This window comes from Sceloporus occidentalis, unplaced genomic scaffold (assembly GCF_023333645.1).
Source record: "Sceloporus occidentalis isolate IW3139 unplaced genomic scaffold, rSceOcc1.0.p SCAF_3, whole genome shotgun sequence".
NCBI classification, from domain to species: Eukaryota; Metazoa; Chordata; class Lepidosauria; order Squamata; family Phrynosomatidae; genus Sceloporus; species Sceloporus occidentalis.
In genome coordinates, this window is record NW_028316983.1 from 134,357,946 (window position 1) to 134,374,114 (window position 16,169).

Here is a 16,169-nt window from a genome sequence, read left to right on the forward strand (position 1 = left end):
CTCAGTTTTGAGGAAATGTAGACTATAAAGAAAGAGAGGAGGAGGAATCCGCATCAGCAGCCACCTTAATCCATTTTTTAAAAAATAATCTTTCCATGACAAAAGTAAAGGGGACAGGGCTTGAGCCCAGGGATAGAGTTAACTGCAGCTGAGGACTGTTCTTAAAATGTATAATACTCTAACAGTACTAACAAGCCATAGGGGTGTTTGTTTGTTTCTCTATTAGACAGCCTGATAAGCAGTGCTCTCTGGGCAGTGTGCAGACAAATGAAATGTAAAACATGACATAGAAAATCATATTAGAACTACAAAACAGCTCAAAATAAAATAATACAAAGTAAAATCTGCAATGGGGTTGAGGGTTGAAGACAAGACAGCACACACTACAACCAAAGTGAAACCACTAACAAGAATTAAAGCACTGCAGAAATATGAAAGTATTAAACCAGTACTAAAGTGGGGGGGGGGGGGAGAAAAGAAAGACTGTCAGCTTGATCCAAAACAGCATAAGGTACACAACAGATGAAGATTTTCAAGGAAGGCATTCCACAGAGAACCACAGTTGAGAAGATTCTCTTTCTTGTAAGCCATCTGCCTTGACTCATTTGACAGTAGCACCTCAAGGTCTTCAGACTGTGGTCTTAGGGTATGGCTCAGCAAATATGAGAGAAATTTTCCTTCCAGTAACATGGTCCCAGATTGTTGAGGGCTTTAAAGATTAAAGCACTCTGCACTGGACGTACTTCTTTCAAAAGACGAAAACTGAAATTCTGCTCTAACAGCTTTCATGATTCTTGCTACATATTTCTGAGAATGTTTGTGCCAGTCACTCTCTCAATTTCTTCTGTCCCTTCCCCCTTTTCCTCCTGCAATCCACACCAGATGCTTTCTCTGATCTTTTCTTCAAGGAATGAGATGAAAATTTCAGCTTTAAGGTTTTGCCAGGTGGTTGGCACCTTCATGTTCTTGAGTTTGCCATGGAATCTTAGTTCTTAGATCTTGGTTCAACAAACTAACATTCAAGACTTTAAAAACACACATATTCCACAAATACCTACTACATTACTTATATAACACATTGTACACCAGAAATGGTTGCTCAATCTGGCACAGGGACAGTTCCCTAAGTATTGTTTGGACACAATATACACATAGAGACAGATATAAAATGGCAGTCACAATCGTGATAAGACCACATCTACTCAGATGTCCAAGCCAAATTCATGTGTGGAGCTTCACTGATCATATATACATACAATACATCATCCTCTAGGAACAAATCAACATTCTGTAGCCAAAGAATCACTTCTTAAGTCTTGCTAAGCTTGTGCCAGCCTGGGTTGGGAGTAAGGATTCTTTTTTCTTTATGTAGTTTTTCCCTGACCACGAAGTTAGCCTTTTAAATCCCCCCAGACATTGCTACCAATGACAGGTGAAATAACATCCCAGGTCTATGGCAGACGAAATCTCCCTGCCTCTCCTGTTTTAGGAGCATATAGCAATAATAAGGCTCTAGATCCAAAGTCTCTCCTTATAGGCATCTTCTTTTGTGCCTCACACTGGAGCCATAACAACAGGGGAGCATCATCTGAAATTGATGACTCTCCATTGTCTGAAAATGGTGGCTTTTCACAGCAGACCTCCTCTGCCACAAATAGACTCTTCTCCCAACTGGCAATGTGGAAGGACTATTTTATTCTACAGCTCCTGCATCATCCTTCTAGGAATCATAGGACTATGGTCAAAATGAGAGCCAGGTTCAAAAAAAGAGATGCTGCTCATAGGTTTATAAAAGATATTTATAAATTTTCTCATTCTCAATGAGAAAATGTGTCTAAACACACTGAGACAACCCATCAAAGAAAATGTTCAATTATCATGCGATATACACAAACGTGTTTTTTTGACAATAAAGTTTTGTGGAAAAAAATTTTGCAAATTTTTTTTTTGACAAAAAGGTTGTGAAATGCAATAAATCATTTTAAAATGTGCAAAAATAAATTGAATTATTTTGTAATTGTATGCAAGAACACTATAAGAAAAAGGTATATTCCTAGGACCGCTCCTATTTACAGATCTATCTTGATAGGTTTTTTTGGTTTGGTTTTTAAAAATTATCTCATGTTTTCTCATTTCTATAGGAAGAAGAAAGAAGAAGGAAATGGATCAAGGAACAACGGAAGAAGAAATATAGAGATATTAAACTCACCTTCCACTGCCTTCTTCTCTCTGCCCCACTCTTATCTGTGCTCTCTCTCTATCTATCTTTTTCCAAGTATTTCTCATCTGCTTTACAACTTATAAGCATGCATATAGAGCAAGAAACACCAGATGTCCAAGCTTGGTTAGGGAAAGGAAGAGTCACTGGGGATCATGTTGCAAACATATGTTGGGTAGTGGAGCGCACCAAAGAATGTCTTTTAAAAATCTGCCTGCACTTTATAGATTATAGCAAAGTCTATGACTGTGTAGTAGATCATGCAAAACTTTGGATTACTATTAAAGAAATGGGTGAGCCAGAACATTTGATTGCCCTGATACATAACCTGTATTCAGAATAAGAGGCTACTGTCAAGATAGAATATGGAAAAACTGAATGACTTTCAATGGGCAAGGGGGTCAGGCAAGACTGCATTTTACCTCTCTAACTGTTTAACTGAATATATTGTAAGTAAAGCAGGATTAGACTAGGAAGGGGGCATGAAAACGGGAGGAAGGAACATCAAGATATACAGATAACACCTAACTACTAGCAGAAAATAGGAATAAGGGAGGGAAAAACATTCCTTTTTTACTGTCTCATTTTTACTCCATAATTGCCCTTTGGCAATTTTTGCAAAAGCTTATGAGTCAGAGAACAGGGAATTTTAGCTAGTTCTGGGCATTCTACCCTTCCTATCTATATCTGGATCTGAAAGATTAAACTGTACATGTATGGAAGGCAAACTGTAAGCCACCAATTTGTAATGCTGCATAATATCTTTCCTGTCCATGGGACACAACTGTTAAGGCATCAAGCTTAATTTCCAATTTCCTAGCTTTATGGTACTTGATAGTGCACTTGATCTTAGCTAAAGTTGAGCCAACATGAGATAGCCTTTAACTTTGTTTTTTAAGCTGGAACAATTATCATTATTATATTAAATAGTTGTAAACAATAACTGTATTCATTGTCTAGTTTCAGCAGTATTACAAGACATCCTATTACAGTTCAGCTTATCTAACCCAATCTTTAAATTTGTAAGAGAATAAATTTTAAGGGAGGTTTTATTGCCACATACTATTTAACAAGGAGTTTTTTGAAAGTTTTTCTAAGTTGCTCTGCAACAGGAGCCCTGCCATTTGAGAAGCATAAATTAAATACACTTCTGGGAATGCAGCAAACTGGGTTCATATTTTTCTGGATCAGAGCTTTGGACATGGAAATGATCTTCTGAGCAATATAAAAACATATGGAGAAATGCAACTCGTTTGTCTCTGGTATGCTTGTTCCAAAAAGCCTTCTTTGAATTTCATGAGATTAAAATTGCATTTGGAAGTGGATTCTTATTTCTTCTTAAACGTCAGGATTATATACGAGACAGCCAGAGGAAAAGTTATTTAGTTACTTCCAATTACAAGAAAGAGTATGTTCAAAAAAATTAAACTAGGAGGAAATACTGTAACGGATTTCTTCCTGATTTTTATGCACATATCCCAAGTACTTGCAAATAGCTACTGAAAATAAGAGTAAGTTAAAATTCTTTAGCAGGAGCTTTTGAAGATGTGCTGAGGGAGGTGCATTTGCTTGCTCTAATTTAAAAAGTGGCATCAAAAAGTGAAGCCTGGCTTCTGCAGTGTATATTTTACTCGTGTGGGTTTTTCCTTCTTTTTTGCATCACAAATAAAGAGTAACAGGTACTTGGTTGTGAACTGAGTAACAGAGTGGTACAAAAGACAAACTGCAATGTTGATATTTGAATGCATGGCACTTTCAAACCTTGCATGTTCATCTCCCAATTTTGCTTCAGGGACTGTTATGTTTAAAAGCAAAGAAACTGTACATAAAAAAAGTTTTATTCTTAGGAGCCAAGTAGATATGGAAAACTTGAACAAAATTGGATTTCTAACCTGGAAATCCTGAACACTATATAGATTTAGAGAGTTATGTATTAAAAATGAGCTTGGAAGAAGATATTCATCTTGTAATGTTGTTCCTGTAAAATGATGATGCACTTTTATTGTATAAACAAGCATGTATCAATATGGCTCATACTCCACAAGATAAAATGAATTAAAGGATGATTTATTTTAAAATGTTACCCCATAAACTCTTAAGATATTTTGTGAAAGGTGAAATTTATAACAATCAATGTTTATAATCTCTATTATTATTTGGAATACTCCAGCCAAATTTATAATCCCTCATTTTGATTTAAGATTTAAACCAAGCCTAACTTTCACCAAACAATGGGTTTCTGCTCATTATTTGAAAGGTTCCATTTAATGAAAAATGTATAGGAATGCCTTATTTGTTGAATCAGGGTGACATTTCTGAGAAAAAGACATGTACCCACAAATCACTACATGTTTATCCAATTTAACTCCTATGCGGAACCTTCCTACCAAAAGAATGTGTGCAAAGGGAAATGCTAGCTATTTCCTCCAAAATCAGGACAGTAATATATTTATTGAATACTGACACAGAGAGAAATAACATCTTTACAGGTTGAGTCTCCCACATCCATAATGCTTGGGACCAATTTTTTTTTTTTTTTTTGGATTTTGGAATAATTACATATACATCAAGAGAAAACTTGGAGACGGGAACCAAGTCTAAACATGAAATTCATTCATGTTTCATATACACCTTATAAACATAGCCTGAAGGTAATTTTATACATATTTTTCATAGTTTTGTGTATGATACAAGATTTGTGTACACTGAACCATCACAAAAAAAGGTGTTACTATCTCAGCCAATTTTGGAGTATTTTGGATTTCAGTAATCCAAATAAGGGATACTCAATCTGGATTATGTCTGAATATTAAAAATATTGAAAATTTTACACCACAGCTTTAGAAGTGAGGGCTTCCAGTTGCAAATCACTGAAATATAGCCTACAGCACCTGGTATTCCTTGGTGGTCTTCCATTCAAATACTGAGGACTGACCACTTCCAAGATAAGGCAAGACCTGACACCTTCAGGGTATTCACCTAATAAAATGTTTGACCACAAATAGCATCAGGGCAAGAGGGACTTGTTTGTTTGTTTGTTTGTTTGTTTGTTTTACAAAAAGCTTTTAAGCAGCAAAATGTTCTGTGGTCTGAATTCTCTGGTTCAGCACCTAATGGCAGAGGTACCCAAGGGCAACTACTCTTAGTGCCTGCAAAGCAAAATTGCTTCTACGTTCCTGGATAAAACAAGTCTCCCATTCCATGTACTATTTCTGTTTGTTTTTTACTTCTGAGAAACAAAGCCTCCTAAATACATAATAAGCAATTCCTACCCCCACCCTATGGCATGCCTGGAATGCCAAAGACAAACTAAACCAAAAAATTCACAGCATCTCTTTAAGCCTGCCCAGCTTCTGCCAAGGCATACATTGGCTTCAGTATCTTTCAATGGCCCCTCAGTTCAGAACTGCAGCCGGAGAAATTTTCAAAATGTCTCAAGCAGTTTTACATATAAACAAAACTGTGATCAAGAAGATTATGCAATTTAACCAACACTGATTGGTTAAAAGCATTTCAATATAGAATTTGCAAAGGCAGTTGTATATTTTTCAGGCAACCCTGTTCCTCTCCCTATTATTTTATATCCTCAAATATATACAATATATTTACAGCATGGGGGAGGAAGTCTATCAATCTAATTTGAACTGAAAGACTGCTGCACTCTTACTTCTAGCTATTTCTCCAGCTTTGGTTTTTATTTTATTTTTAATTTGTGTCTGCTCTGAAACTGACATAGCTGTATATACCATACAAACATTTATAAATCTTGAAGGTCTACTGGTTAGACTCATCCCCAGTACAGAAGTCCCATTGGCTCATGGCTTCTTATGTCCAAGGTGACCCAGTTTAGTAGTGTTCTGCTTGACCGAAATCACTGCATGCTTAACCAGTTTAACCCTTATGCAAAACATTCCTGCAGAAGGGATGGGGAGGGTGTGTGTTAAGAAAGGCACCCATCATTTCGTCCAACACAGAATGATCCAAAAAGAAAGTACAGTCAGCCTTCCGTTTTCGTGAGGGATCAGTTCCCCCCCCCCCCGAAAATGGAATCTTGCACAGATTCAAGCCCCATAGGCTTGAATGGGGGCACGTGCTCATGAGCGGCTGCGGGCATACACCCCATTTTAATCCCCTCTGTTTACTCCTCGTGAGTAAGCGAGGGTCACAGATATGAAATCCATGCAAATGGAGGGGCAACTGTAGTTGGATTTCAAACTGCCTAAAGATTGTACTCTGATGCAGACTACAATTTGGTTTAAAAATGCCTGCTTATCAAATGGCAATTCAGTGGCGTCACTAGGATTGGCGTCACCTGGTGCGGTAACTCATGGTGTCACACCCCCATTGACTTCTTCCCATACCACACCAGACAGAATCCTTAGTAATGTTTTTTGTACAATGTTACTCATAAATCGTAATTCCCATATATCACTGAATATAACAGTAATAAGTATGACATAAACCAGGGGTAGGCAACCTTTTTGAGCTGGGGGCCGGGTTGCTGTCCCTCAGACAACTGGAGGGCCGAAGCCGGGGGGGAGCTTTCACCCTCCGGGGACGGGGGCCGCATGCCGGGGGTGGATCTTCCACCCTACGGGGGCGGGGCCACGTGCCGGGGCGGAGCTTTCAGTCGAAGGGAAGGGCTTGGGCACCCGTCCCAGGCCCTTCCCTTCAGTTCTTCCCTTCGGCTGAAAGGGCTCCAAGGGGCCCTTTCGACCAAAGGGGAGGGAGGCCGAAGGGAAGGGCTTGGGCACCCGTCCCAGCCCTTCCCTTCGGCTCTTCCTTTCGGACGAAAGGGCTCCAAGGGGCGCTTTCAGCCGAAGGGAAGGGCTTGGGCAAGCCGCCTCCTGGGCTCCTCCACGGCCCTTGAGGCCCCAGGCCTCTCTCTCCGGAGGGAGGCCTGGGGCCGCAAGGGCCGAGAAGGAGCCCGCGGAAATGGCCTGCCACCTCCGCAGGCTCCCCCATGGCCCTTGTGGCCCCAGGCTTCTCTCTTCGCATTAGGGATATGCCATCCCTAAGCGGCGGCGGCAGCCTTGGCGGCAGCGGGGACAGCAGCAGGACCGGGCTGGGGCCGGTCCTGCCGCCTCGCCTGGCCAGATCCGGCCCACGGGCTGGGGGTTGCCGACCCCTGACATAAACAATTAACAAAATTAAACTTATACCATTACATTACCATATCATATGCACATGAACATAGTTTCATGTAGTGAAACTGAAAATTTGGTAAGATGTCATGTTTTAAAGAAAATTTTCAAAGAATTTAAGAAATAACTTAAAAAAAACCCTAGGTCCTCTTCTTTCTCATCCCACAAAGCCTCACTCCACTCACAACATCTCTTCAGCATTTTAAAGGGGTACAGTTGAGTTCCACTGCCCAAAGAGGCAGATGTTTGGGGAGTAGTGGTGTCTTCCCTCCTTAGGATGTCTCCTGGTGCTGTCCACACACCCCTAGTGATGCCCCTGTTGTGACTCACACGTTTATGATCACTACAGATCTCAATTGACAGATCTTTCATAAAATCATAAAAGCTCTAGCAGATCAGGAAAAAAACCAGTTCACACAGTGGCCAGCTAGTTGCACGTGGAAATCCTGCAAGCAGGACAGGAGTGCAATAGCACTCTCGCACAATTTCACAGAGAATGCTTTTCCACTGAATCAGTTTAAACAAACAATTCACCTCTAATCATTAAGTACTCAGTCATCTACTATAAACATGAAAGGTATATGCACAGAGTAAATGAGGCTTAAACAATTTTCTTCTAGAATTCAAGATCTACAAATCTAAGAAACATATGTTTATTAGTACGTTATTCTGCATTACAGCCAAAAAATCACAAAATATTATTTCTTAAGTGGCAAATGATAAGCAGGCCTAATGCTACTGAAGAACCGTGGTTCACGAATATATCTCATGTTTTATATAAAGATACCCAAGATTCAATCTCGGATATTCCCAAGGTGGATTTGTAGAAATCCCTGGACTGAAACCCTGAGGAGCCATGGGCAGTCACTGTAGAGGAGAGGCAGGCAAAGTACAATCAAGGGCTGCATGTGCCCCCCCCCCCCCCAGTGCTGTTCTTGAGACTCTAAAGCACCCATCCTCAAAACACTTGCAATTAAAAAATAAAGAAATTGGCAAATATTTTGGTTTAATGCCCCTAGGTGGACCCAAGTCATCCTGTGGACCCAAGAAACAGTATTGCCAAATTCCAGGTAATAAAATGCCTTTCTGGGTAATTTCCAGGTATAAAAAGTTTATGGGGAATTTCCTGGGAATTAAACATTTCCATTTGGTAATTAAAAGCCTTTCTGTTTATGAGGAATTATTTCACTTCCTGTCCCCCAAAAATGGCAAAAAATGCCTTTCCTGCCCCAAAAATGACTGACCCAGAAGTACCCCCCCAAAAAAATGGACCCTGAAGTCCCTGCTCCTTTTGCCTTCCCATAGTGCTTGGCAGCCCCTTGACCCAGAAGTCCCGCCCCCTGGCCCAGATGTTCCACCCCTGATCCAGATGTCCCACCCCTGACCCAGATGCCCCGGGGAATCTGGGTGCATTTCAGGGATTTTGGGGGGGATTTTCTTCAAGGGTGATTGGCAACACTACTTGGAAATAATGAGAAACCTGACTTTACTTCATGGTTTAAAAAAAACCCTTTCCGAAGCCTGAAACAGTCTCAGTAAGGGCCCTGTGTAGGTATTTTCAGGCATTTTTTACAGGGGAAAAAAGCTTTTAAAATTATGAAGTCCCATGGGAGATTAATGCAACCTCTTAACTACTTGCAGTTCCCCAATTCTGGTGTAAAGTCTATAGGCCAGAAAGCGCTTGCATGGAAATAAGCCAAGCCACGCCTCATCACCCAAGTAACTGCATGCTTAGGATGGAATGGTACTTTCTCTGATTGGTGAGGAAAATGTTCAAATGGGAAAGAATTATATTTGATCCTAAATTCAATTCCAAGCATGGCCATGAAACCCACTGGGTGACCTTGGGCAAGTTTTAATCCCTAAGCATCAGGAGAAGGCAATAGCAAACCTCATCTGAACAACACTTGCCAAGAAAACTCCATGATAGGTTTGCCTAAGGGTTGCCATAATTTGGAAAGGCACACAACACACACACACTACCTCCTTTATTTTGGCCTCATGCATGCCCCAGCCCTAACCACTATATCAATGCAGCTCCCAAAATCACCCCAAAATTAAAATTTGGCTCCTGGATGGAGAAAGCTTCCCCACCTCTGCGACAGAAAATACCAAGCTAAGGTGGGTCAATACTCATAGAACAAGGAGGCATCCTAAAATTATTAATTCTATGCACGACTACCTGGGATACTTCTCACAGAACACAGTGAAACATAATTCTGGATAAACATGCATAGAACTAGGGAAAGTGAGTCATCCTCAGATTGTAACCTGAAGAACTATAGCATACTTCTGAATTCCCTCTGAATCAATAAATGAAGTAGCTGAGGCTTCTTCCACCTAGAGCTCCTGATTCTTCTATCCATTTTCCTCCAGTGTAAATAATATTTCAGGTGTGCTGTGCAGAAAGTAGGCAAATAGTGATAAAACATGTAGAATAAGCAGAAGAATCCTCAATTAACATCTCAGTTTAAGATAGCAGCATAGTTCTCTGGTTTGAAACCTGACAGTGTGTTGTTTATCTAAAATGTTATCTAGCAAGCTGTAGGGTTTGTACTCTGAATATGGAAACAGACAAGAATGATACCTCCCTTCCCAGGCCCAAAGAAAATTCTAGGGTTATTTATATTTATTGGCTGCATCCGATTGCACAGCTTATCTGCCTCAACCTGGGGTGCAATCCTCAGCCTATTTATAGGGGCAGGGCTAGATAGGACTAGGAAAGACATGGTTGCTGGGCCACCAGCTAGCCAGGATTTACAAATACTGCCTGCCTTACTCCGAGTTTCTAAATCACCACACCACAACCAGTACTTTCTGTGCTAAGTGCTCCTGGTGGAGCACTTGGAAGCAGACCCAGACAGGCCACAAGGTAAGAGAAACAGTGAGTTACCTGCCCCTGTTAGTAGCAGGAATTGCCAAAGCACAACAGCTGCAGCATCCCACCCTGAAAGCACCAGAGCTATGGAGAGAAAGCCACAGCCCACCAGTGCCAAAATGGTCAAGGACATCACTGGAAGAGCATTTCCCCTCTTGATCTTGTTCATGGGACCATCCTTGTTCATGGGAGATGTTGCCTGTCCCTTCGCTCAGCATGTGTTTATAGAATTATATAATCAGACTTGGAAGAGACCAGGGCCAACTAATCCAACCCCCTGGTATGCAGGAACTCACAATCAAAGTACCGCTGACAGATGGCCATCCAGCCTTTGTCCTCCACAGAAGGAGACTCCACCACTCTCCGAGGGAGTGTGTTCCAGTGTTCCACTGGTTTGCTCCAACTTGAAGTAGAGAGAAGAGAATGCAGAGGAAAGCCAACCCTGCCAGTGTGTGCCCCCAGCCACTTTTGCGCTCACTCTCCAGGAACACATGGGCACAGGGTTTGACGGAGGAAGGAAGAGGAGCCTCTCCTGCTGCTTGCCCCTTGGCCCTGAGGCACCCAACTGTGGCACTGCCTATCTGTGCCAACAAAGACTCCCACTGATTTTAATATCAGAAGAGTGGGGGTGAACTGGCAGGGAATCCAACAAACACCAGCAACTTTGCTGAAAATGAGAGGCTTGTTCAAGCTCACATGTGAAGAAGATGGTCTCAGCGATAAATGGATTTCTAATTATGTTAAACAAATGGCAAATATGTAAAAACAAGTGGGACTTGCAACAAAGTGTTGCAGTGTAGAGTGTTCTTTCAGTCTTTCAGTCAGTCAGCCTTCATAACATTAGAATCCTTTCCCACCAAGGTTTTAAGCCATTCCACTGGTTGATAAACCAGCTCTTACTGAGATGTTTTGGGGGTCTCCCTACCACATCGTAACTTTAGGGATTTCTCCTTCAAAAGATTGTACTTCTGCAAATCTTAGGGTTCCCCCAAACCTCTTGATGCAGATGACACTCAGTCGACTATATAAGAAAGAGAATTCCTTCTGAATAATGGAAATAAAAAAATATACGGCTCCTTATTTTAAATGAAAACATTCTAAAAGTATTTGATAACTAATGCATTTCTGAAGCTGTGAAACTTTGCTTTTTGAATTGAACAAATGCCAATAAGGTTAATCTGTCCGCAGGAAGGAAACCAAGCAAATGAATTAGAGGAATTAAATTTGGACTGCAAGCCTAAGCACACTTACTTGGCCATGAACGCCCCGTAAATCTATGCGACTTATTTCCATGGAGCCTTGTTGATGACCGAAGCATCAATGTGTTTTGTTTAATCCACTAATAGAATATTTAACAACAAGAACCAAAAAGTGTGAAAGGTACCCAAAAGGAAACCCTGGGGATGAGATTTGTTAATTGCCTTCCCCAGCTGCTATGTATAGAAGTTACCCAAGAGAGTGCATCAAGCAATTTGAGGCTTGGAGAAAAAGCCAATCGCAGTTCAGATATGATGTTTCAAAACAGCTAGAAAGCAAAGAGAGTCCTCGCTTTGCCAAAGAGACCACACAGAGGGGCACAGCAGCAGCAAAACTGCAATTAGCTGCATCCAAAATGCAGAAACAGGAGATGAAATTATCTATCAGCCTAAAAAGAAAAGAGGGGGAAAGGCAGCACAGGCTCTGGAGGATAGAAAAGCAGGGATAAATGCAAACCACTACACACTAGGTAGCAATATGGGAAATTTCACTAGAGAGCAGAGCTATTAAAAGCAGAGCAGCTGGCATTAAAGTAAGGGTAAAATCCTTTAAAAGAAAAACTTTCCCAAAGAGGAATAAACCCCACCAAATGGAATGAGTCTGAGTAATATGCATAGGATAAGGCTCCCCAAGTGCATGACAGTTGGACCAAATACAGAAACCAACCATGACCATAATATTTCCATTCACTTGAGAGTAGTAAAGGCAGCACTATAGAGACTGCATTGTTGTTGTTGTGTGCATTCAAGTCATTTCTGAATTTTGGAGACCTGGCCAAAGGCCTCTGTCACGTGGTTTTCTTGGCAGGATTTCTTGAGAGGGGTTTTTGGCTTTTGCCTTCCTTTGAGGCTGAGAGAGTGTGACTTGCCCAAGGTCACCCAGTGGATTTCCAGGGAGTCAAACCATGTTCTCCAGAGTAGTAATCCAATGTTCAAACCACTACACTTATGCTGGCTCTGTTGATTTTTGCTACTACTTGCTGTTGTGTTGTGTGCGTCCAAGTTGTTTCTGACTCATGGCAACCAAGGACCTTTTGCTGGGTGTTCTGGGGCTGAGAGTGGGAGCCAGGGGGTTTCTATGGTTTAGGGAATGAACCCTGATCTCCAGATTTGTAGTCTAAGGGCTGCATCCACACTGGAGAAATAACATGGTTTGGCACTGCTTTCATTGCCTTGGCTCAAGGCTATGGAATTCTGGGAGGGGACATATGCCACTGCCGTCCTCTGAGGCTGAGAGAGTGTGACTTGCCAGTGGGTTTCACGGCAAATCCGAAGCCCGGTCTCCCAGTATCCTAGTCCAAGACCATTATACCACCCTGGCTCTCTAAAAAATACAGCCCTAAATTAAGAATCCAATCCCCTCGTGAACAGCAGTGAGTCTAATTTTGGGAAACAATGAAGAAGGGAAGGAGGGGCCCTCTGCACATGTTCAAAGCTTTCTTTCTAATTTTAGATGTTTTGGGAGGGCCAGTGCCAGTGCCCCCAAATCCTATCGGCAGGTGCCAAGGCAAAGCAACACAAGTGATCCTTGACAACTGGGCTAAGCACAGGAGGACTCCATCAAGCGCAAGTCCCGGCAGCAGAACTAGAACTCAGCTCCGGATCAGAACAAGAAGACTGGCGCCGAGAAGGTTTCCTGAGGGTGCATCTGCCCTGTAGAAATAATGCAGTCTGACACCGCTTTAACTGCCGTGGCTCCATCCTACAGAATCCTGGGATCAGTGGCATTTTTGGTGGGGAATAGCACTCTTTTGGGCAGAGAAAGGGACAGACCCTGGAAAACTAGACGTCCCAGGATCCCATAGGACGGAGCGATAGAGCTTAAGAGTGGTGTCAAACTGCATTAAGTTCTACCGTGTAGATGCAGCTCAAGTCACTCTACCTTCAATAGTCTTGGAGTGTAGGTGCCCCCCTCCCCCCCTTCCAAGCTGGGCAAAGGCACCCTATAAAGGAGTTGTGGGGAAGGAAGGAAGGAAGGAAAGAAGGAAGGAAGGAAGGAAGGAAGGAAAAACGAAGGAAGGAAAGAAAGAAGGGAGGGAGGAAAAATGAAGGAAGGAGGGGAAAAGGGAGCGAGGATGGGAGGAAAAAGGAAGGAAAAAGGAAAGAAGGAAAAAAGAAAGAAAAAGGAAGGAAGGAAAGAAAGGAAGGAAGGAAGGAAGGAAAGAGGGAAAGAAGGAAGGAAGGGAAAAAGGAGGGAGGGAAAGGGGAAAGGGGAAAGGAAGGAAGGAAGGAAGGAAGGAAGGAAAAACGAAGGAAGGAAAGAAAGAAGGGAGGGAGGAAGAAAAATGAAAGAAGGAGGGGAAAAGGGAGCGAGGATGGGAGGAAAAAGTAACGAAGGAAAAAGGAAAGAAGGAAAAAAGAAAGAAAAAGGAAGGAAGGAAACAAAGAAAGAAACGAAGGAAGCAAGGGAGGAAAAAAGGAGGGAGGAAAAGGGGAAAAGAAGGAAGGAAGGAAAGAAGGAAGGAAGGAAGGAAAAAAGGAGGGAGGAAAAGGGGAAAGAAAGAAAGGAAGGAAGGAAGGAAGGAAGGAAGGAAGGAAGGAAGGAAGGAAAACAAAGGAAAGAAAAAAGGAAGGAAGGAAGGAAGGAAAAAAGGAGAGAGGGAGGGAGGGAGGGAGGAAAAGGAAGGATGGAACGAAGGAAAGAAAGAAATAAAAACGAAGGAAGGAAAAAGTAGGGATGGAGGGAGAAAAGGAAAGGGGGAAAGGAAGAAAGGAGGGAGGGAGAGAGGGAGAGAGAGGGGGGGGAAAAGAAGGAAGGAAGGAAGGAAGGAAGGAAAGAAAGAAAGAAAGAAAGAAAGAAAGAAAGAAAGGCGAAGAAAGGAAGGAAGGAGGGAAGGAAGGAAAGAAGGTGACCAGATGCCCCAACCTCAAAGGAAAGCAAGGCACGGCAAGATGTAGGACCTCCAGGAAACATGACGGAGGCCCTTCCAAAAGTCAGAAGCGAAGGCGAGAAGTCTGTCTCCGGCTGGAAATGCCCGGCGCTGCTTCTGGGTGCCGTTCCTGGGGAGCAGGCTGGGCTGGAGGGCCGGGGGAAGGAAGGAAGGAAGGAAGGCAGCCTGTCTCCCTGACTGACTCACCATCCCGGAGGCGAGGAAGAAGAGGGCCAGGAGGGCCAGGCAGGCGCCGATGACGATGAGGAGGAGGAAGACGAGGAGCGGGTGCTGCTGGCTCATGCAGTAGTAGGACTCGTAGAGCCAGTCCCTCCTCTGGGGGCTCCGGGGGCAGGGGCAGCAGCAGCAGCAGCAGCGGGGGCCCCTCGACTCCTTGGCCCCCTGCTCGCCCTCCAGGGGCCCGGGCTCCAGCAAGTACCGCTGCTGCCTCCGCATGGCCGCCGCTGGGGAGGAAGGAAGGAAGGAAGGAAGGGAGAGCCCAAACTCGTCCTCCTCCTCAGCCAAAGAGCCAGGAGCTGAGGAAGAGGAGGAGGAGAGGAAGATGAGGAGGAGGATGGGCGAGGGAGAGGAGGGGGAGGAGGAGGAGGAGGGAAAGGAGGAAACACAACACACACACACAACACACACACACACCACCCCTTGGTCCTCCTTGCCCAAGCCACCCCTTCCATCTCCACCCAGGAGGGCTTCCCAAAACGCCCTCCATTTGGAGCAGGACCATTCAGCAACAGCATTAAGCAGCAGTAGCCTCCTTCAGGACACAGTTTGTAAAGGCTGAAAGAGTTTTTTCCCCCTTTATTTTTAGCACCAGGGATTTGAAGGAAGGATTTGAAACGTTTAGAGCAGCGCTTCCCAAAAATTAGGTTCTCCAGGTGTTTTGGACTTCAGCTCCCAGAATTCCTAACTCTTCGCCAACTGGTTGGGGCTCCTGGGAGCTGGAGTCCCAAAACACCTCAAGGGCCAAAGTTTGGGAAGCCCTGGTTAACTTCAGAGTCAGTCCAGAGTTGGCTCCTAGCCAAGTACTGTACAGTCCTCTTTTCCTCAGAGTACTATATTTTCCAGGACCTGTCCTCCATTGGAGCCTTCCATTTTGAGCCTGACTAAAGACACATGACTTTTTATGCTTCTATGAGTGTTGTTAGGAGTTTGTGTGGTGGCGTCCTACATTTCTTCTGGGGCATCCTACAATGTGTTGTGCCTTTGCAGGACCCCCATTTCCACCTTCTGCCCAGGAGGGATTCCAAAAGGCCCTCCATTTTCCTCAAGGATAAGAAGAACATTGAGGGACCCCACTTGAGGGCACCATGAAAATATTGACAGAGGTGGGTTTTTCTTCCCGCCTTTCCTTTAAGCTCAAGGGACAAAATGAAAGGAATAACTGCAGGCTCCTCAGTCAAAGCTTCCTTTGAAACCAATGTCTTGGTCAAAGTGTTCTCCAAGTCAAGAAGGCATTTAAAGTTCATCAGAAAAATCGCGGTCGAAGCTATAGAAACAAAAATGTAAATTGTTCATTTGTTCAAAATCTTAAGTCTCCGAACGTTCTTCACCGATTGCTTTGAAATTGTGACACAACGTTCCATTCGAATACACACATGTTTTTGTATACATATACCTGCTATTATATAGATGTCACACCTGTGACAGGTAAAACTATGTTTTTGGGACAACGGCGCCATCTGTTGGACGTAACAGCAACACACGTTATGCTAAATATTCAATTGCCGTTTGCAATGACCATCAACAAAGCTCAGGGCCAATCTTTGGAATTGTGCGGTTTAGATC

At 43.1% G+C, this 16,169-nt stretch overlaps 1 protein-coding gene across 1 annotated transcript in view; it reads right to left on the reverse strand.

Annotated features, from left to right (window-relative positions):
• Window positions 1–14,838, reverse strand: part of LOC149316845 (adenylate cyclase type 2-like) — a 146,733-nt gene extending 131,895 nt beyond the window's left edge. The window contains exon 1 of the mRNA XM_089516382.1: window positions 14,574–14,838. Coding sequence (XP_089372508.1) covers window positions 14,574–14,822 — 249 coding nt within the window. The 5' untranslated portion in view covers window positions 14,823–14,838. The remainder of the gene's footprint in view (window positions 1–14,573) is intronic.
• Between the last annotated feature and the right edge of the window lie 1,331 nt (window positions 14,839–16,169).